Source organism: Clavelina lepadiformis, chromosome 1 (assembly GCF_947623445.1).
Source record: "Clavelina lepadiformis chromosome 1, kaClaLepa1.1, whole genome shotgun sequence".
Taxonomy (NCBI): domain Eukaryota; kingdom Metazoa; phylum Chordata; class Ascidiacea; order Aplousobranchia; family Clavelinidae; genus Clavelina; species Clavelina lepadiformis.
This window is the reverse complement of record NC_135240.1, coordinates 15,044,092-15,067,559: the sequence shown is the minus strand read 5'-3', so window position 1 is coordinate 15,067,559 and position 23,468 is coordinate 15,044,092. Positions and strand designations below refer to the sequence as shown.

The following is a 23,468-nucleotide window of genomic DNA, read 5'->3' as shown; positions in this document are numbered from 1 at the left end:
CTAGAAGAGCCACAAAAAACATGCCGGAGAGCCGCAGTTTGCCCACCCCTGAAAATAGACCGTTGAATGCTACTTGTCCCTCGATCCTTATCCGACTCCAACTTCTGGTCTACCTGATTTTCGTTTTCAGAAAGCACGGTGTTCTTTTTCTTATTGAGAAGAAAGGCGGGGTATCCAAACCATAGCGAGTTTAAAAGTTCGATTTCTTATATTCCAAAAATGTGAAGTCGTTTATTACATCAGAAGAAATTATGCATGTACCCTTTACAAAATATATTTTTTCAGAGAGAGCTTTTCCAGAAGAGAGATTTAATAAGAAGGACGATTAAACCAAAATCAATTCAATCTGTCGCTTTTGCCGTAGCCAATCAGCTAAGGCCACCAGTTCTACGTCACATATTGATGTATCACAGAATATGCGATTTGTAACCACTAACAATCTGACAATACTTTTACGTCACTTAGATATTGCCAACAAGAACTCATTTCATTTCGTAACACTCTATAGTCTAATTTATATGTAGTCTACTACAAGCACTTGAAAAGTAGGTTACTGTACTACATGGATACGTGTCATAGTTAAACTGGACAGATATGCATAGCTAGAGGTGGGCAGTCGGTACTTTGAAAGTACCGTTGGTAACAGTAAAGGTACTTGGCAAAAAATGTACCGACGGTTACGGTATTCGGTACTGTTTTCAAAAATTAGTTTGGTACTTTGTCGGTAGGCTGCTCGGTACCGGTCCTTTTTGTGCAAAAGATGCAATCTTTACTGGTGTGGGAATGGCGGTGTAGCTTGCTTTTAGGTTGGCCTAAAGCCAAGACTAATAGTCTTACTGTTTGACTCCGAGATAATTGTCTTTGACTCCGTTGCTTTTACTGTCTCTATAATGTTTCTTCAAATCAACACCAACTTCATAAAGTCTAATTGTTATATTGTCCGAATAGGCTGTATCAAATTAGAAACATTTACACCATCTTTCCACATTTAAACATCGCTATAACTCGAATTCAGTAATGATTCCAATTCCGAATAATTCAGTAATAACTTCAATTCAGCAGAACAGAAGAAATAACTCAGAGAGAAGAGCGAGATTTAGACCAAACATTAGGTTTTATACTCCCATATTTTGACTAATGGGCGAGTGCCAAACTAGCCATACAATGACACGTATCTACGTGTCCATGTTACATTCTAAGCTTTTATCACAAAGAATTAAAATCGATTTTGCACCGGGTACAGAAAACCACTTGACACACTTAACTACGTCTCATGTCGATTTGGAACTGTAGCGGCCTGGGAGCCGCTTTCAATACCAATATATTATTTGTGGGAACATATTCGCCAGTTATTTATTGTGATATTGTTTACTGATAAAACCGCAATTATTGTCGTTTAATATTTGGAAACTTGCTCTAAATAACTTTATGTGAAAACGCCGTTTAGTACGTTACCAGGCGATTTCATAACATCCGAGTTTTAACTGTAAATAATTCCCATTTGCCAACGCTTTGCTTTTATCGTTCACACATTTTGAAATGTGCGTGTATTTTGTGTTGAATATTTCCGTTCACATCGCTCCGCTTTATAAACTCGAACTGATACGCGAGTAACGCCTCAGACAGAGATATCGAATCGTACGAACGTATTACGTTAAGTCGTGTTAAAATGTAATTTGTTAGACTTGTTTTAATTGGTGAATGCTAAGTTTGTGATTGTGTAATATTAATCGGAACCTGTACAGCTCCTACAATAAAGGATTGTTTCTGATAAACTGTATCTGTTAATCGTAATAGCTTTCGGCTAGTACCAGTAGTAACACGTTAAGGTTAGAGATTTCTAACCGCACGCAACCACGGAGTCAGATCATTAATTCGGCAGGTAAACTAAGTCCGAATAACATAAGTTAAAACAGCAGTGCCTCTGCAGAACTACGATTGAATACGGATTACAAGGAACAATACATTCAAATTTGTATAGAATTTAACCGGAGACACAAAAATTGCTTAACAAATGCCAATTATAGAACTTGTTTAATTTGCTTATATCCAAACGCCACACTGGTATTATGCCCCCGTTAAAGGTTACTCCAGGTCGAAACATATGCGACTTTAACCATTTGCAATTTTACTTGACATTTCTAGATTAAAAAAGATCAACAGATGCTAAAATTAATATTAAGGATTAATTAAAATGTATTTTTGAAAACAAGTTTGTTAAAATTTTGAAATTATTACGTGAAAAATACCGAGTACAGGGACCAATGGAAATTTCTTGAAAAAAGTAATTCGGTACTGAGATTCGGTACTGAAAAAGTACTGCGGTACAGTAATTCGGTATTATAATACAACAGTTCTGCCAAGCTATGTACGTAGCCACGTAATACAACAAGTGCATATTTTAAATGACCCATCTTTCATAGCCAGAGAACAGACAATCGCTTACTAAAAACGCCGATCACCTAAATTATTACAATTCACTATTAAATCGCCATAAGGTTGTGGGTTTTATGTTGGCCTATAGCCAAAGGTTTTTAGTCTTTCTTTTAGAACTCCTAGACCAGGGGTGTTCAAATGATTTCTGCCATGATCCACCACAACCAAACCTGACAACATGATGATCCACTAAATACGAATAGTAAATATGATGGACATGCTTTAATTTTTATGGTGCTTTATTCATGAAAATGTACCCTACAATATAATAATAACTTTGTAAAAGTCAAAAGTGAAGTGTGCTACAGATACAAGATTGTTTCAGTGAGAAAAATGATGAGTTGGTTTAGATCCCACAATAGAATCGAATCGGGGCTTTCTGTCACCTACTGATATCCCCATAAGCTCATGAAGATGAGCATTTGTGAGTCTCGTTCTAAGCTTGTTTTTTTACAAAATTCATTGATGAAAACAACGACTCACAAAGGTACGTAGAAGCGAAGCAAGTAAGGATCTTTCTAGCCAGCCTGGTTATAACTGGGTACCTTTCCAAGGTGCGAGAAAGGAAACAGAATGGCAGCCTCAAACGTTTTTTTCTGTTCAATATTAAATGTTTTCTTGCCTTTGTGTTTTTAATTGAACAAATGCCTGCGTTTCAACCAACAGGCAACAAACAATGTCTGCGTATTGACAGCCACGTGTTAACCCTATCTTGACCGGGCTCGCGACTTTACTATTTTAACTAGGTTGTGGCCGACCCTGCACACACATTTTCAATCGTTAATTACTTGAAAACAATACGTCGTAAACTGATCGGATTTTTACATGTTAGTAGCATAAACATCTGGATTCCTGTATATAACATAATTGTAAAACTAAAGAAAGAACATTTAGTGTAAATTAAGTATTTCTACAAGTGATACATTTCTAGAAGTTTTTCTTGTTTCGCAGCGGCCCCCCGCTGTGCAGAAAACCAGTTGACCGCGCGAAGAGAAGACAAGAGAATAGTTAGTCGAATTAGTTGTGCGTAAATGAGTAAACGAAAACGATACGCTTCAATGCTGAGAGGGAGCAAAATTATGCTATTATAAATTCAAAAAGTTAATTTCAACACTGACAATTAGTATCCACATGAAAATACTGGAAAAAGTTTTTTTTTCAAGGCTACATTTGAAGATCCACACAAAAAGTTGAAAAGATCCGGATCCGGATCGCGATCCGCCATTTGAACAACCCCGTCCTAGACTATTTTTATCTTTGACTCCGTTGCGTATGCTATATCTCTAATTGTTTCTTTCGGTGGTCGGACGATTCAACCCACGGACGATTCAACCCCGGACGATTCAACCCCGGACAATTCAACCCGCGGACCATTCAACCCGCGGACGATTCAACCCACGGACGATTCAACCCGCGGACGATTCAACCCACGGACCTTTCAACCCACGGGCGATTCAACCCCGGACGATTCAACCCACGGACCTTTCAACCCACGGACGATTCAACCCAGGACGATTCAACCCCGGACTATTCAACCCACGGACGATTCAACCCACGGACGATTCAACCCCGGACTATTCAACCCGCGGACGATTCAACCCACGGACGATTCAACCTCGGACGATTCAACTCAGGACGATTCAACCCACGGACCTTTCAACCCACGGACGATTCAACCCAGGACGATTCAACCCCGGACTATTCAACCCACGGACGATTCAACCCACGGACGATTCAACCCGTTTATAAAAACGTCTACGCAGTCAATGTGTCAATTTGGTCAATCAATATGGTCAATTTTTTTTAACCTGCTCAGAATGCTATCACAAAACAAATTTCAGTCTTGTGCGATGTGTAGAACAGAAGTTATTAGGCCAATATAAAGTCAATTGTTTCGTTAGGTCAAGATACGGTCAATTGTGTCTTTTAGGTCAAAATCTATTAAACTTGTAATTTTGTAATATTATTCTTCCGTTTTTCTCTTTTCTTGTACCGCAAACAATTCCAGTGCCCCAAATTAGAGGCCTACTTAGAACTAAAGCCACCAAGAAAGGGAAGGCCTTTACGCAAAGTACTGTATAGGGCAAAATAACAATATTCAAGGTTTTACTGGAAAGCAGAAAACAATAAGTGTTTTGATGTACAACCAATGCTAACAAGAAGTGGTAAAAGAAAAAAAAGGAAACACAAAAAGCTTTATATTAGCTTAGGCCTATATATTAGCTTTATTTAGCTTACATAATATTGGCTACAAAGTAACTTGGTGATAACCTAAGCCAATAGTACGTGAAAGGTCCGTGGGTTGAATCGTCCGCGGGTTGAATCGTCCGCAGGTTGAATCGTCCTGGGTTGAATGGTCCTGGGTTGAATCGTCCGCGGGTTGAATCGTCCGTGGGTTGAATCGTCCGCGGGTTGAATAGTCCGGGGTTGAATCGTCCTGGGTTGAATCGTCCGTGAGTTGAAAGGTCTGTGGGTTGAATTGTCCGCGGGTTGAATCGTCCGCGGGTTGAATCGTCCGTGGGTTGAATCGTCCGCGGGTTGAATGGTCCGCGGGTTGAATCGTCCGCGGGTTGAATCGTCCGTGGGTTGAATCGTCCGGGGTTGAATCGTCCGGGGTTGAATCGTCCGTGGGTTGAATCGTCCGTGGGTTGAATCGTCCGGGGTTGAATCGTCCTTGGGTTGAATCGACCTGGAACCGTTTCTTTCAGTCAACACAACATTTATATAGTCTAATTGTTATATTGTCCAAAATATAGTCGTAGTCACATCAGACACAATTTCATCACCATATCACATCCGAATAGAGCTATCACTTTAATTGAATCATGAATAAGCCAGAAGGGCACAAGAGAAAACTGAAGAGACTAGCCAGCCGGATTTTAACCAAGCCTAAGCTTTTATATCCTATATCTGAACCAATCAGCGACAGACATGTTGCTCGCATCATGGTACGTGTAACGTATGTAATATGTAACATTATTCTACGTCATCGAAGCTTTTGACCACAAGCACCATCAACTTTATACACTGTGAAATGCGACTCTAATGTGACTCTACTTGAAAACACTTATATCTAGGTCAGTATGTCGGTTTAAAATTCATTGTTTGAATAACAGTATTAACCAATAATAATACACCTGTCTAAATATTCAATTAAATCCAACTGGAGAACACACAGTCGCTTATTAAAATACTAATTATATCAATTCTTACAATTTACTTTTACAATTGCTATACGGTTATACGCGAATGTTCCCCTGATATCCTTATTTGGTAATCACTTAACTTAGAAAGTGGCCCTTTGATCTATTTTGTGCACCAGATAGCTAACTTTTTTATAGCTACTTTTTATTTGTTTGACTGCTGAGCGCATAGACACCTTAAATAGAAGGACTGGTATCCTCTATGCTCGGTATCTGGAACTTGGGTCCCATCATGATTTGTGTCAAATACATGGTAAAACCTTCATTCTGGCGTCGCTTATGGAGGTTTTGAAGGGTGATGAATTACCTTATCATACTTTTAACCTTCTACAAGGTCATTTAAAGGTCAAATCACATAAAAATAGCGCAAAATCACTCAAAATATTGCATATTTCCTCACTTAAACAACTGAAACACACAGTATGTTCCCCTGTGACTGAATTAAAATATATACATGGACAGTTTAGCATGGATAGTTCAACAGAAACATGTCTAAGACGAACAATTTAGTTATTCTTGAAATAAGATAATTGAAAGTTAATTTTTCTACAATATATATTTAACATTTTTAGTAAAAATTGCTAGAATAATGTTATTTCAAGGGACTCATCGCAATAGTATGAGTAATCAAACTACTTGTTGGCATACTAAAGATACTTGTTCAGTTTTTAGTAGAGAGTTTTTCTTTTCTTCTCAAACAGCCGAGTTGTCTTTCTTTGTCACTTTTGTCAAGCACAAATGCTTTCAAAAGAATGTTTGATAATGTGGCGTTCGGACAATTTCATAATTGCAATAATTATATAAATTGGCATTGCATAAGTTTTGATTTTGTATTTTTCTCCAGTTTAGATAATGTGATGTTTGCAAAAGCTTCGTATTCATGCTAAGCTCTTATTCAAACAAATTGTATTTCTAACTGACATATTGGACGCAGATATAAGCATTTCAAGTAGCGTTGTTTTACGGCGTAAAGTTTGAAGTGTACTTGATGAAATGTTTGGATGACGTAGATTCGTAGAATAATAGATATTACACACATACACGTAGCAACGATAAATTAACATGGCGTTAGCTGATTGGCTGACGTGTATGATATAAAACGTTAAGCTTGGTTCAAATCGTTACCCCCTGGATGCTCTGGCCGGCGAGTCTCTGCAAGGGCTTGTCCCTTCAGGACTTGCTAGTACTCTTACAAAACGGATCTTGGAAATTCTCTCTTCTCTGAGTTATTTCCCTTGTTCTGTGAAATTGAAGTTATTACTGAATTATTAAGAAAGTGGGATCATGGTGTAAATATTGCTAATTCGATACAACTGATTCGGACAATATAACAACTAAACTTTATGAAGTTGGTGTTGATTTAAGAAGCAAAGGAGACAGTAAACGCAACGGAGTCAAAGACAATCATAGGAGTCAGACAATAAAACTGAAAGACTGGTTTGGCTTAGGCCATCCCAAAACCATTACACCACACCTAATCCCATAATAAAGTAAGACATGCTCCTTGAATTACAACCATTGGACTATCGATACGACGCAAAGCATGGCTGAGATGAGCTCGGCAGCAATGCAAGTTGCACTTACCAAACAGTTTATAGGCTGAGTGTACGAAATGTAATGTTGAGAGTAGAGGTACAGTTAGTCCACCTCTATTTAAGTTTGTGCGAAACTCCGAATTAATCCGATGGTCATCGTCATTTTCAGTTTCGATACGCAAGATATTAGATATTTGTGTTCCAAATATCCAGCTAGAAAAATACATTTATGTTTGACACTATCATTAGATTGCACTAGGTCTTCAGTGTCAGCAATGGTGATGTCAAATTGATCATCATCTATGCAAATGTTAGAATCTTTTGTGAAAGAATCAATCAATGCATCTTTTGTGAAAGGAAGTTCCTTATCATGCACCGTTATCCAGTTATTTCTTATATTTTTAAAAGAATGAACGTAACTCCCTGTGTCGCGTAACCATTCGTTAACAGCATAATGCGAGTAGTCTGTCCATGTTATTGGCGACGTTCATATGAGATAATAACATAAAATATTGGGACCATATCTATTTAAGGTGTCTATGATTGGGACCCAAGTTTCGTAACCCGAGAGTGCGAGTTATTAGTCCTTCTATTTAAGGTGTTGTGATAAATATATCACTTAATATAATATAAAATTGTGTACTACATAGAATTCTCGTCTATCGAATCAGTGAAGCATAACACTGCGTGACGTAATCGATTGTTGCCCTGTGCGTGCATTTTGATTCATTCAGTCCCTTTTGGTTTTTACGTTCAACGCCGCAACATGTCTTTATGCTGTTGCTGTCACAATGTTCTATCTTGATGTATTCGTTCAAAGAAGCTTCAAATATAATCAGATTATACAGTTGTCGAGGTGTACAATTGATTCTAAGATTAAGAGAAGCGAAACAACGACCTGAGACTCATTTCACTTCGAGGACATTAAGCAATTCTACAGATAAACATTGTAATTGAAGTGATCGTTCTTACAGGCTAAGGAACGATAAATAATCATTTCATTACAATATGGTGCCCCGAGTGAGGACGAATTGACGATAAAAAAAGACATTTCCATTACAAGTGTGGTGGAGCCGAAATCGCTGAGAACTACGCTTTTCCTTTTTGAGCAACCTATGAACAATTAAATTTGAGGTTGAGAGAAGTCTAGTGATCTCAGACTAGAAGTTTCGAAGATATGTATCGTCTAAAACCCATGCAACACTCATTGGATCTAGCCGACAGACATCTCGACAATATGACATTCGAACAAATCAACTACAACGATGGTGACGAAGAATCGTCTGGACTTCGATCAATTTCGAATGCAAGAATGACCGACGAACAAAGCACTCCAGTGAAAACACTTTGTCGGTATTTGGACATTCAGTAATGATTTTTTGTTTGTTTTTTTTCTCTATGTAGTATATATTATAGCGTTATTGTGTAGTTTACCTTATTTGATGGTGGCTTAATTGCCACACTCTCTAACGGTTCAACCATGCCGGAGAGAAATTTTTCTTTGTGTTATTTTGTTATGCTTTAAAACATAGCGGTTGTTTTCGAAGGTTAAACAAATGCCCAAGGCTAACACCGATACACTATGTTGAATGTCAATTACAAAACGTATTTGACTAATTTTATATATATGTTTTGCAAAACGCGTATTTCCAAGTGAAATATTCACGCAGCTACACTGGGAAAACCAGACGCTGTAATATGATTGAATGGTCTTATGTTTGAAAATGCCTAGTGCAAATTTCTCTTATGTTGATCAGAACGCGTGAGCATACAAAAATTTCATACCATACGTTGTTTACGGAAACGGCGTGAAGAAACGTGAGATGAAAAATTTGCTGACGATTTCCTAATTTTGCGAATCTGCTCAAACAAGCTAATGCGTTGTGTGTCAAATGACATCCTGTGTTCTGTTTTCTATTTAAAGTCGTGACATTGTTTTGTTTTGTACACTAATTTTGCTTTCTGACTTAAGGACAACATGTACCCACCTTTTTGCGAATCTATTGCCAATATGAATTGTATTGTAACTATGTTTCAACGTTTATTGTTATGTGATCTACATTTAACGTGTTATATTGACTTTTGTTATCAACACTATTGTTTTAATTATTGCTTATCGAGAATTGTTTCTATCATGATTAGAAAATTGCTTTAAAATTACATTTTAACGCGATTTTCTGGGGGGAGGTTATGTGATAAATATATCACTTAATATAATATAAAATTGTGTACTACATAGAATTCTCGTCTATCGAATCAGTGAAGCATAACACTGCGTGACGTAATCGATTGTTGCCCTGTGCGTGCATTTTGATTCATTCAGTCCCTTTTGGTTTTTACGTTCAACGCCGCAACATGTCTTTATGCTGTTGCTGTCACAATGTTCTATCTTGATGTATTCGTTCAAAGAAGCTTCAAATATAATCAGATTATACAGTTGTCGAGGTGTACAATTGATTCTAAGATTAAGAGAAGCGAAACAACGACCTGAGACTCATTTCACTTCGAGGACATTAAGCAATTCTACAGATAAACATTGTAATTGAAGTGATCGTTCTTACAGGCTAAGGAACGATAAATAATCATTTCATTACAGTGTCTATGGCTGAGCGTAAGCTTGACCGCTTACGCAGTTTTTATGAAAACGCTATCCAAACCTTAAATTTAAATTTTCAATTTGGCTCAGTATTCAATATGCCAGTGTTTAATATGAAATATTTTAACTGCGATGGTAATCGTTTTTTTTTCTGATTCAAAACCACAGTCAAAATGAATTATATGACGTCACAGATTTTGGCTCTACATTGGTTTCCACTAAAAATAAGCAAATCGGGTGATAGGATGTCTATGAATTCTTCACTGAATTAGGGTGTGGACAAAATTCGATGACGTCAGTTAGTTTGCTGCAACAACAAAATAGAGATAGGTTAAGCTGGTACTGTCCTAAATGAGTTCATAGTCCAACTTGGAATGATATGGATGATAACAAACGGCCGCTAACTGCAAAAGAAAAGCGGAATGAGCAGTTAAAAAGATGGGAAAATTCAGTTACCGACGTTGAGTCACCTGTTTTGCAAAATTTGAAGCCTAAAGTTAAGTTCAATGATGGCGCAGTGTTTTTAGCTGCATGTTCCAGCGGTGACTTAAATGAAGTCCAAATTCTCTTGGAAAATGGAGCGGATATAAACTTTGCAAATATAGATGGTCTCACAGCTTTGCATCAGGTAGGCTGCTGTAAGTACAGTTACATATGACATTGCTTGATTTAGGTTTTGAGTTGTGTAACTGTAACACATGTAAGCACGATCTACAGATTACAGGGTTATGGTAGGTTTTATCGCTGCCTGCAAAGTATAGCACGACTAGCAAGTGTACACTGAAGTTTCTTTTGGTGTAAAACAGCTTGCACACGAATTGGTTTAAATTTCTATCGGACATATCCCGATATCCGGTGCATAACGCTTTCTTTCGATCTTGGCCTCTGATAGGTAATTTTAAATTGGACACAAGTTTTGTTGTCAGATTTTGAGATTTCGAATTTAAACGCTTTTTACCAAATTTCAAGATCATAGCGCTAACGTACAGCATGAAATTGTCTGTCAAAACCAATAACAATTAATAATCTGAAAAGCAAACACAACATGTATTAAAATCTATGATTAATTGCACTACAAAAGAGAGACTTTATCTCTCTAAAATTTGCGTGGTTAGTTTAAACACAGGCATTGTTGTGAGTTTTTTTAATATGTAAAAATATATTTTACCTTATAAACTTGATATATGTGCCACAAGATTTTCTTTGTACAGTTTTTCTTCTCAATGTTTAAAGTTAAGCGGTGAGAAGAATGAATATGCAAAAAAGTTGATTTTAGTTATTTAATGTTTCATTGAAGTTAGATTTAAACTGGAAGGAAGATTTAGGTTAGTATATTATAAAATTTAAATCAGGTTAACAAGAAACTATAAGAAATTGCTCCGAACAGACCATTTTCTTTCAATGAAATAAATAGTGGTAGCGCAACACATCGGGTGTTCTTTCATAATAAGTTAAATTCTACTCAACTTTAATTTTATGCAGCTAAAACTAAATAATAAATAGCGTAATTAGGATATTTTTTGGCTTAATTTTAAAGTGAGAGACAAGTCCATAAACAAGCTGATCTTATATGAAAGAACACTAGTATATTTATTAAATATTTTGGAAAATAATCCGTGGTTAGGTAGTTATCATCAAACGAAAATTGCAAGAAATCTTAGTTTTTGACGTTCATTGTGGCATAGATCAAGGCTTTTGTTAAGTCATAGAGTAGCTGAGTTGCTTGACAACATGCTGCTGCTATTGTTTTTCTTGCGCAGTAGTCCACTGAAGTCAGAAGTGTAGGTCATATAAGTTTATACTATTTTGAGTTAGGCGTCATGTGAAGATATTAGCAACGTGAAGCATCGCAATTGTTTTAAACACAAAAAATTTGGTAGCCCAATCTTTTGCATCCCTGAAGTTGCAAGATCCTTTGGATCCTTACCCATTAAACTGGTACCATATTGGTTGCCGTAGTTGGGTTATAGGCTGTCAATGTCAACTCGCGTTATTGGCAGTTAGAGCAATCTATACAGCTGAAACAGATACATACGTGATATACAGTAGGTATTGCTAAATTTATGAATTTGCAAATGCTGTGTGTGATTACTAGGGCCATTTTTATTTTGACCTAAAAAAAATTTTTTTTAACTTTATTTTTCTCAAATTTTGACTTTATTTTGACCTAACGAAATTGCTTATTTGTAGAAGCCACAGTTCTTCCTCCAGTTACCCAAACATAATATTTTGTTGAAAAGTCAAGGTGTTTTATGGATTATAAAAAGTGCGTCGTGTTTTTTGGCGGTAGATTTAGATAGCTTGTGTTATTTTGTCCTTGTGAAAAGGGCACTTTGCCTCGATTTTCTCCGCATGGTAAATTCTAATAAACAGCAAATTAAACAGGGAAGAAGTAATGTAACCCCCTTCACGCGGCATAAGGATTATTTAAATACGTAACAATGAATAAATAATGGACAATTTGCGATAAAAGTTACTGCTGATCCAAGTGGGCATTGTGACTTATTTCCTGCTTTTATGGGTTAATATGGTTTAATTGTGTCGCAGTTCCTGATTTAAAATGCTTCCACGAAGATTTTTACAAAAATTACTCTCAAGAAACACAAAAACTTTGTCAAAAGCCATAATTTGACAAATTTTGACTTTATTGAAAATTTTGACTTTATTGTAAATTTTGACTTTATTGTAAATTTTGACTTTATTTTGACCTATAAACTTCTTAGAAACAATCCCCTAGGTGCTGAAAACAACTTTATTCTTTGATTCGTGGTCAGACGAGGTCCTTAAAAATTTTTGACTTTATTGACTTTTGTGAGCCCTAGTGATTACTTATAACATCACAAGAGCCTTGAGCTACGTCGCAGTTAAGGCCAAATTTATATTATAATTATCTAACCAAGAACTATTTTTCAAAACTATTTTATCAGAATATTCAGCAAGTAGTGTTCTTTCATACATAACATCAACTTGTTTCTGGACTTGCCCTTCTCTTTTAGAAGTACCGTTCATTAGGAAAAATTAACTTATGTTTTGGCAATACATCAGATTTGTAAATCATTGAGGCATTAATAGAGCTTGGCTTTGTGCCAATACAGTGAACGAAATACATGCGTAGCTTGTGTAGCAATTATAATTTCTTGAGTTTATGGTTTGTTTATGGTTTGAGGTGTGTTTGGAATGCCACACTGAGTTTGTATGCGTTTTTTAGACATATATACTATATATCCCATACCTTTCTGATCTGTTGACACGAGATTGAGGGAAAACGTCCTGTGGCATGTACTGTGGTCACAACTAGGGATTGCCAAAGTAGAATCCTTATGGTTTCTAGAATAGAGATGTCAAATCCAGAATTTTGAATCGAAACGTTTAATATCTTGTGAGGTGCAACAATGTTAACTAATGCAATTTAATTCAACTAGATCAGTCGTAAATCATGAATAACCCAGCACTCAGCAGCGGATTTTTTTAACTATGTTGTTTCTAAACACCGAAAGTACTGTAGAACTATAAGACCAATTTTGAAGAGGAAAATGTCAGCCCAAAAAATAAACTTTGGGCTTGCAGGCTGTTCCTATTTCTAAAGTGAAAAATTGTTGCATGCTACAGTACTTGGAATGAATGAATGCAAGTTAGGCAATTTGCTCAAAAAATTAAGTGACGATCAGCGTAATTAGCACCCTTTCTTGTAAAGCTTTAACAGCTTTGTTATTCGCATTCGTTTAAAAATTATGAATGTCCTGAAAACACAAAATTTGTCTTTCTATACTTCTTGTTTCCACAAACTTATAACACCAAGTAAATGTTACTTTGAAGGCCCACTTACAACATGCCTTCTGAGCAAGAGTTTGGAAGTTGCGACTTTTACGTAGAATGAATTAAAATAAAAAATGCTTTCAACTGCTTTGGCTCTTGAATTCATTCTACAAACATATCTTTTGTTTCCATACACGGCCTCAAAGATTTATGATAAATGCAAATTCTCTTCGTTATGCAAAATCAATCACATTTGCAGTGGCTAAAATCTTGACGTCAGTTGAACACGCCAATATGCTCCACTCGTATTGCTTGCTTTGTGATGTTGTTTTAATAGCTTTAGTGTACTACAATAAATCCATACAAGCAACATAAGATAACTTGCAGTAATTTGAGTATCTCAAATACTTTTGTTTTTTTTTCTTTGTCTAACTGGGCATGTTGCCACCTTTGTTTGTTATGGTTGACGAATCAACTTTATCTCTGTTAAAAAACCTGCCAGTAACTTGACTGGCAATACTAAACATTTTTCTTGGCTATATAATTGTGTTTTACATCTGATAATACATAGCTGCTCAAGTAAAAATTTTGAAACAATTGCAAGTAGTGTGTTAGACTAGACCAGGGGTTCCCAACCTTTTTATGTTCTCGTACCACTTAGCCACCACGGATTGTCAACACGTACCACTATTTTCAAAACAACTAATTTGATCCAATATTTGCACAGTAGCATTGTATTAATAACAATGTCAGCAGGGAACAAGATCGACAAAAGTAGCTTACTGAGTGCAGAGAATTTAGTACGGAAAGAAATAAAAGTGTTGTTCGCATATTTTAGCAACTCAAAATTAAATTGTTATACTACTATACTGTATATCGCATTAAACGGAGAGCTGCTCGCGTACCACCTGAAAAGCTCCCGCGTACCACTACTGGTACGCGTATCACCGGTTGGGAACCCCTGGACTAGACGTTGTTACAGCCTAATTTCGTCTAACAGTTTACGTTACGATGAGTAAAGCAATAGACATACTCTGTCTGATTGTTTTTAAAGAAAACGTTCCATAAAAAAGCATGATTAGGTTTAGGGTTGGATTATCCGGATAACGGTTAACCGATTAACCGCAGGTTTTTTTCTATCTGATATCCGGATATAATTCTGCCGGTTCACCGGCTAAAAGGGTATCGTTGCTAATGCGTTTTACACTTTTTAATAAGTTTGAACATTCTTTGTTACGTAGAGGCTGACTCCCGCTGAGCGCAATTAAACCTTTGTTCACACTTCTATTGTCTTATACTTTCAACTACGGTACTCGTAAAATGCAGGAGTGAAATTTACTAACACGTCACAAAGAAAGCATAATGAATGATTCTTTTAATAGAAGACTGCATTCTCATGACAAGGTAAAGTCTGTGAAGTGTCGGTTGAAAAGCTTTGACTACAACCTAGTTTGAAGTGACTAAATTTAAGAGATGGAATTTAAACGTTTCAAAAGTGATAATCCAGTTTGGGGCTACTAAAAAACTCCGGTCCCGTCTACAAGATTCCACAATTGATGCATTGTGCTTTATAAGGAGGGCGTTGCAGAAGCAGTGAACATTAAATTTGCGTGATTTTTCTCGTATTCGCTCGTACTGCGCGTGTACATAGATCTACAATAAAACTGTGTAATGATTTTACAATCCATTTTCCATGCAAACCTCGTGAAATCGATTGTCTCACTTAGCAGTTATTATCCGGTTAACCGGTTAGATAAATTCCAAATATATGGATATATCCGTTATCCGGATAGTAAAAATTATTGATATTCGAACTAACCCTAATTATGTTGTTATAGTGCAGAAATGAAAAACAACAGCAACTAAGTCAGCATTTTGATATCACATTATAGTAGCTAATAATGTCTGACTTAATCTCGTTTTATCTAAAAATAGTCATGTGCCTCACACAGACGCTACAGGCACAAGGCCAAGTGCTTTTATGGTATCAGTGTGGAGTGAATGGAGATGGATTTACTAATACAAAATTTATTGAATTTTTTTTATTGTTGAAACAGCGTACAACCAATTCTGAGAAATACTTTTTATGCATTTTATATCTTTCATTAAAATCAGTGGATCCTGTACGTTTGTTATGTTCAAATCGCTAATAGATGATAATAATAGACTCCCATTTATTGTGTGCAGACATTTGACTGGAAGTAACTAGTATACTATGACGTACTCGCAATATTGCGAATTTGCGATAGGATAACTTTTACTGCAACCCAAAAACCACCTGCCACTGTCCCACTTCAGTTATATCTTCAAGTTTCACCAAAATAATAATATTGATATTGACAGACTCAACCAAACGTAATTAAATTAAGCGCTCATGCAGCGGCAATAAAGATAATACTAACTAATAAAGATAAGAAAATACTTCAGTTTAGCGCATAGCGGTTTATTGCGTAATCGGCTAAATTGTATGCAAATGAAGGTGATTTACTTGATTATTTAACAGTTTTTAAAAGGTGAAGTTGAAAACAACATGCACTGGGAGCGCACACACAGTACGAAAGCTTTGAAATGCACTTTGTTACGGAACAATCAAGCAGACAATGCCGAATAACATTAACATGTGGCTGTCATTACGCAGACACTAACATTCGCACTGTTTTAGTTTCATGTAAGCGTTACAGTACAGTGCGCAGTTTGCAAGACACTGTGATTTCAAAAGGACTGAAGCAGGAACAAGCAAGCGGAAAGATTTATTGTTATCTGACAAAATTCTTGTCATTGGCGAACTTGACTGGAAAGCATCTTAAAGTGCAGTTGCCAAAAAATTGTAATCTTGCAATCACAATTGTCACGAATTTTAAAATCAAAAGAAAAACTTTTGTCTGCACATTGTAGCAACGTAAATCCATCGCGTAATAGGGCAAGAAAGAGTACTCATGAAGTTGTAGAGGACGCTTTATTGCAATGGTTTAAGCAAGCTAAAAATTAAAAGTAGAGGTCTTCTGATCAGTGGCCCAATGTTACGTGAAAAAGCAAAAAACTTAGGATGTAGATTATGATCCATCAATGAGCTGGATTACTCGCTGGCGAGATTGCAATTTAATCGTTTTTAAGCGTAAGCATTTTGAGAAACAAGAGCACGATTCTGAAGCCACTGAAAATTGGATAACATCTGTGTGGCCGAAATTACAAGACCGTTACTCTGCCTCAGAAATTTACAACTGTGATGAGACAGGGCTTTACTTTCGTGCACTACCACAGGGAACCTTGCTACAGTGCTTTAAAAATGAAATGCTCTCGGGCAGCAAGCAGTCAAAAGAATGCCTTACAGTCTTACTGCAAATATGGACGGTTCAGACAAGCTACGGCCGTTTGTCATTGGAAAATCTGCAAATCTACGCTGCTTTAGGGGAATAAAGAAACTCCCGGTAACTTATAAATCGAATGGAAATTTGTGAATGACTGCAACACTCTTTCAAGAATGGTTGAAATGCTTTGAAGCTCACATGAAAGAAAAGAAAAAAGGGTGTTTACTGTTAGGAGAATTGTTCTGCCCAAAAAGTTAAAGGTAATGGTTTGAAGTGTATAGGACTTGTGTATTTGCTACCAAACACTACTTCCTCTGTTCAACCACTTGACTAGGGGATCATTAAAAACTTCAAACACCATTGCCGCCGTCGAATGTTACAAAAGGTTGTGCTAACAATTGATGCTGATGAAAACATCACAGCAACGGAAGTGGCTCGATCTATATCTGTATTAGATGTTGTAAACTTTATGAGTGCTGCTTGGAACGTTGTTTCTGCAGACACAATTCAAAGCTGTTTTTTCCGTAGTCTAACACCTGAGGTACCTGATGAGCCCTTTCTTGGTTTTACATCGAATGAAGTTCCATCTGAAGTAGCACTGGATACTTACACACCACACCATACATCTTGAAGATGGTTTTGAACTTTTGAAGTAGCATGGTTTCAAGATGATACCGTTATATGTGAAGAAGTTTTACGAAACAAACAAGTTGAGAAAAATGACATTAACAAAGAAAGCTCTGCTGACGAAATCGCTGCGACTACGCCAAAAAATAAAGAAGTTCCATATGCACTTAATGCAGTTCGACGACGACTACAGTTTGAAGTGGTGGACATGGACACATTTATTCTTTCAGAAACACCAATGCAAGAAAGCATGCAAAATAAAATTAAACAAACAACAATTGCGCAGTACTTTTCTTGATTAAACAATAAATGTTAAAGTGTTTTGCTTGTTGACGTTTTTACACGTCACCAGGTTCGCACTTAAAGTAAGACAATATGCGGACTTTGCACTTTCGCATAAATGCTTGATTTGTTTAATCGCATAAAAAGGCTTGGCAAATTGACTATGCCATTAACCGCACTGGACTGTACTGCACATTACTCATATGAACTACGAACACAATAATCGTAGTTTTGCTAATATTCACCAAATATATTCGGTTGTAGTGGCCGCACATCCCTAGATTGATCGTTTACGTTCCGAAAAAGGTGGTGCATAACTTGTTTAGTTTTATAATCAAATGCCTGGTCACATTACTGAATGGAAAGAAAAAAATTGCAATATTATTTGAAAGAGCTTTATTATAAAGCAACTGACAATAATGCAGAAATCTCACTTAAGAAAAATATGATCTGTCAGCAGAAAAGAAATGCCTTAAATTTACATCTTTTTGCTGTTGTATACAACATCATAATCCCATGGGTAACAACATTGTAATTCGATGAGTGGTAATTTTTAAACAATTATTAGCACATGAAATCTTTTATATTGGAATCTTTTAAATCATTAGCACATTGCATTTACTGATATTTCTGATATTCCTCTAACTAGTGATTTTTTATGTAAACATCAGGGTTTTGTTTGCATATAGTTTTTGATTTCATATATTTCTTAACCTTTAAAACGTTCAATTTTTTTAAGAGTAAGTTGTTTATATTTTAGGCTTGCATTGATGGAAATTTGCACGTAGTTAAGTTTCTAGTTGAGCAAGGAACAGAAATTGATCAGGAAGACAATGAAGGCTGGACACCTCTTCATGCTGCAGCATCTTGTGGTTTCATGGATATTGCTAGGTATAAGTAGAAGGAAATTCGGTTTACGAACATTGCATTTAAAATGTTATATCTAGCGCAAGTTTTTTTCAATACCCTATGGTTTTTGGATAAACAGTATTGGTAAGAAAACTGTAGGTACCAAGGTTTTTGGTTGTAGGGCCAATATTGTTTAAAAACAAGTTATAAAGTCAATAAAAATTCATTTTTTTACCATTAAATACCGTAAATACTGGCGAATAAGCCCCTGAGTTTTATATACCTAAAATTGGTTTTTAACGTATATTGTTGCCCCCTGGGAGGTTTTCAGGTTATTTAATCCAGCCTTTGTGTGTTGTTATCCTTACCATTTAATCCGGAAACCACGCTATCCGAGTTTGACACAGTATTTTCTGAACAGATACGCTAAATCAATAGAAGAAAATTAGATAAACCTGATTGCAAAGGAAAATAGATTGGTTGTGAATACAAGGTTTTGTGCATTTGTCATAGATGACGAACACAATAGCCAGTTATTATGTATGAACAATAAAAGCAGCAGTTATATAGTTATAAGAACTACTAAGTCAGTGCTGACGATTTGGTTCATTAAAAGCATGCACATGAAATTTATTTTCGTTTGCAGGTGATTGTTACAATTATTTTTTGTTGTTTGTAAAACGGTTTTTGTGACACTGACTAGCCTTTACCACTTAAAATCATTAGTGTTCATCAAGCCTGTCCCATGCAAAATTCTGACAATGACCATTGTGAAGTCTTTCTGTTCAACAATGTTTCACCCTATTATTGTTTTGCTTCCGATTATATGGACAACTCGCTAAACTGACTTTTTGACGAAACAAAATGGTCGGGATTAAGGAGATCTGCCTGTACGTGTAAAGTCTGATAGACTTGGTTTAACTCATTGTGCAGCATAAAGATTTGCAGCAGTGACCTACAACACATGACCTACAAATGTTTTTTGTTGAAACGTTTTGCTAACGAAAATATAGAATTAACCGAACGAAAGCAGTAACGGAGACAAAAACCTTTGTGATTATCCGATGTTTTTACCTAACGTTAGATAGGATTTAATTTGGTACTTCAGATTTGTATGCAATTAAATGATATATGCATTTCAGTGGTATGCGATTAACCGATTTTGTCTGTGTAAAGAATTTACTTGGAACCTTGTGTCTTACGTGATACTATTAATGTTTTGCCCCCCCCCCCCCCAGATGTTTTCAAAAGTAGGCAACTATGCCCATGCCCAAATAGAAAATGCTCACAAAAGCTGTGTAATGAAACAGAGTTAAGCTCATACAACTATCACAATAAACCCCCAAAGCCTACCCAAGAAATCAGCTTTCACACGTTTTCAACCTCTTTACTAATAATACTATCGTAAAGCATGCAATGATCTTTCAAGTGCATAGCCTTGGTTGCCAAATACCTCTGCATGCATATTGACTGATAGTTTATGTGAGTGTCTCTCGCTTGTTATCACTGGATATCCCTTTCCTAAATAGGACAGATGGTAGCCATGCTTCTTCCCTAGAGTTGACTAGCATGCATACACATGCCTGTTGCTTTGTCAACTTCTCTGTTTGGGACATTCAGACTAGAGATACACTTCTTAACATGTTTGCTCTTTCCCATTGACATCCAACACATACTCACAAGTTACTATTTCGCCTATTATGGAAAATGGTCTCTTCCATTTAAGTAGCAACTTTTTATGATCGGCCCAGGCGTATAATTGGCTGGAACAGCTAGTCACTCACATTGAAAAATAGCACAGAATGGATTATTATGCGTTTATTTTATTTTCAATTCAGGTTGGATTTTTTTCTTGTGCGCAGCACAGATTTTCTGTGCGCGGAGACCGTGTCAGCAGTGTGCATTTGCGCACGCGCGCAGTGTAGAGGGAACAGTGCTTATTAGTACAGAAATAGTAAATATATGTTTACATGAAAAGCAGTTTATTTCAAGCTATATTTTAATTTTAAGCAATATAAATTACAAAATAGACCAAATTCTTGGAAATGCGCAATATAGTTCAGTTTAATGTGAAACCTGACATTGCTTTTGGCTGCACAGCTTGTCTATGTCAGCACCAACAGATAACAAAGGATAATAAAGAAATTTAACTTTTTCTTTTAAGGATTTTAGCGCATTTTCTTTCGATCGAATTTTGCATCCAAGTTAAGTTTGCTATATAAATTTCATTGTGACACCACAACGAATTATACGGTACATGCAGGGTTATGTTGGGAGGACTTGAAAACGTTTGAAATTAGCAAGAAACACCGGAAATGATGTATGTGGATTTGCGATGTTCACACTGGATTGGTAAACCGCTGGAGGTTGGCTACTTGAAAAGTAGACCTTGGGTTAATAATTGTCAGGCACCCCTGGCCTAGGCTATTTACGAGACAAAAGCTCATACTCAACAAGCGTGCAACAAATATATAATATCGATTTACATTTTATTTTGTTTTCGTGACATGACCTAAATATTAATTGCAAAACAAGGATCTACCTAAAGTTTTAGATAAGTGGGAGCTAGACAAAAACATCCAATTACTTGGATTAAATGCCAAAAATAAACTTTTGAAAAGACAGAGATAGACGTTAAGCATTTAAGATGATGATGATGATTGCTCGGCATACACAATATGGCGTGTAACCTCTAAGTTTAAGAGGTAAACATACGCAGCCTACCCATATCTCATCACACAGAAATAATCAAAGCTAGGAATCGGACAGATTGTTTGGAAAAAAACGAGCACATTCCTGTCATTGCATTGTTTGGAACAGGAGATCAATGAAAATAGGTGCAAAATCAATCGACGTTGCAAATATGCCAATAATAATTAAAGGATGATCATTTGTTTGTTGGTCAAAGTTGTGTTGTTTTCAAAATGTCAATCTGGATCATCGCGGGATTCAGTGTATTCGGGTTTGAGATGAAAAAACAATGTAGGCGTTTTTCTTGCGTTTTTTTAAGCTTGCCCTTTTTCATTTTATAATTAATATTATCAATGTCAATAAGAGAGGAATAATAGCATGACACTAAAAACAAGTCAGTTCCCTGTTGCAACAACCGAACACCCCCATCTAGATCCACCACTGGATACTAAACTTGACATAGATTCATGTAACGATAATATATTTGTTTCTAACAATTCACATTGTCTGAAGTAAAGCACTAGACTTTGCCTTTGCTACTCCAACTATCTTTAGTAGACCGTATGTAAAAAAGCATGAGCCCCAGATTACTTGTATAACTTAACTAACTTAAATTTTTGTTTTAAAGGTATCTGGTGAGACAAGGAGCAGATGTAGCTGCTGTAAACAGTGAAGGGGAAGTGCCTCTTGATATTGCAGAAGATGATGAGATGATTGAATTTCTTCAAAGTGAAATAAGTCGTCAGGGTACGAATGTGCAAAAAGCCCAAAATCTTTTTTAAATATCGTACATCGCGTTGTTGTAAATTACGATTCAAATTAGCTTATGATTTAGTTTTTCATCATCTGTTTCATTTGTGATTATCATTATTACTGTAATTTAAATGGTATTGTTACAAACTAATAACAAGATTATAATATCAGGTTCAAACTTGTAAAACTGTTAATTTTTCGTTTGCATTTGAGATATGATATGCACCCTGCGCTTGACTAAACATTATTCGTTTTTTAACTTTTGCTGAATTTCATATTTTAAATGGAATGATTTTACATGTTAGTAGAGTTGTTTATTTTATTCATTTTTATCAGTTTTCTATTAATGTTAGGGTTTGGACAAAATTAAAATTTCTCGATCCGTCCAAGTATGTTATTCCAATTCGGCCGTGAATTTGGCCTCGGCATGTAATCACGTGCCCTGGAATGTTGACTGTAAAACAATCGATCTGAATTACATTTATGTTACCAATACTACTTATTTAGTTCATGGCTACATTATATATCAATGCATTAGGATATTAGCGTTAGGGTCATTTTATTATAATAGGCACAAAAGTGTCAACTTTTAGAACCACCCTATTCTTTTATTTGCTTAAATAATTCTATTCAATTTTCTAAGATGGTAGGCAAAAATATGATGAAAATCGGATTGGCGATTTTCAAGTTATGGGCGAAAACGTTTTGACCACTAAGTGGCTTCAAATCAAGAAGCAACAAACAAACTGCAATATATCGAGATCCACTTGTTGTATTTGGATGATTTTTTTATCTCCCCCATGTTTTCAGGAGTGGGCTTACTAAAATTATCGATATGAAAATGAGCTACAACCTTTACTTTTCGAGATGAAAATATTTGACCCCCTAACTTTGAACAGCGATAAAACAATGATGCAGAACTTTTTGCTTAAAAAAGGAAAAGGTAGACAAAAGTTATGCCACAAACAGTATATTGTTACACTCGAAACTTTTCACCCAATAGTCTTTGCAAATTACCATACTCATTTTTTTCTAATTTTACTGTAAGTGTCTTTTATAGTAGCAAAAAGTCTTGTTATTTGATTTTGTCTTCACATAAAAACTTTTTTTGTATTTGCAGTTTTCATTATTTTGTAGTTCATCTGTACATATGATGTAACAAATACTGCAGCTTTCTTACATCTACCTCTTATGTTATAGTGCACAACACATTTCAAAAATTGATTTAAAAAAATTAATTGTCATTAGACATATGTTTGAACATAACAGATCTAACTTCAGAGGAAGTAAAAAATGCTACCATGTAATGCCTAGAGCAGAGGTGGGCAAATGTTTTCAATAGAAGAGCCATTTGCAGAAAATACAAGTACCAGAGAGCCTCAAAATTATTTCAATACAAAAACGGTAAATAATGCAAGTTCAGCAATAATAA

At 36.0% G+C, this 23,468-nt stretch overlaps 1 protein-coding gene across 4 annotated transcripts in view; it reads left to right on the top strand.

Moving 5' to 3' along the window:
• Nucleotides 1–10,065: 10,065 nt before the first annotated feature.
• LOC143462739 (protein phosphatase 1 regulatory subunit 12A-like) overlaps nucleotides 10,066–23,468 on the top strand; it is a 52,548-nt gene continuing 39,145 nt past the window's right edge. For 3 of the 4 annotated variants that reach the window (XM_076961005.1, XM_076961013.1, XM_076960997.1), the window contains exons 1-3: nucleotides 10,066–10,398; nucleotides 18,504–18,634; nucleotides 21,912–22,030. In XM_076961005.1, the coding sequence (XP_076817120.1) occupies nucleotides 10,150–10,398; nucleotides 18,504–18,634; nucleotides 21,912–22,030 (499 nt within the window). In that variant the 5' untranslated portion in view covers nucleotides 10,066–10,149. The remainder of the gene's footprint in view (nucleotides 10,399–18,503; nucleotides 18,635–21,911; nucleotides 22,031–23,468) is intronic. The other variant, XM_076961021.1, reaches the window with a different exon arrangement.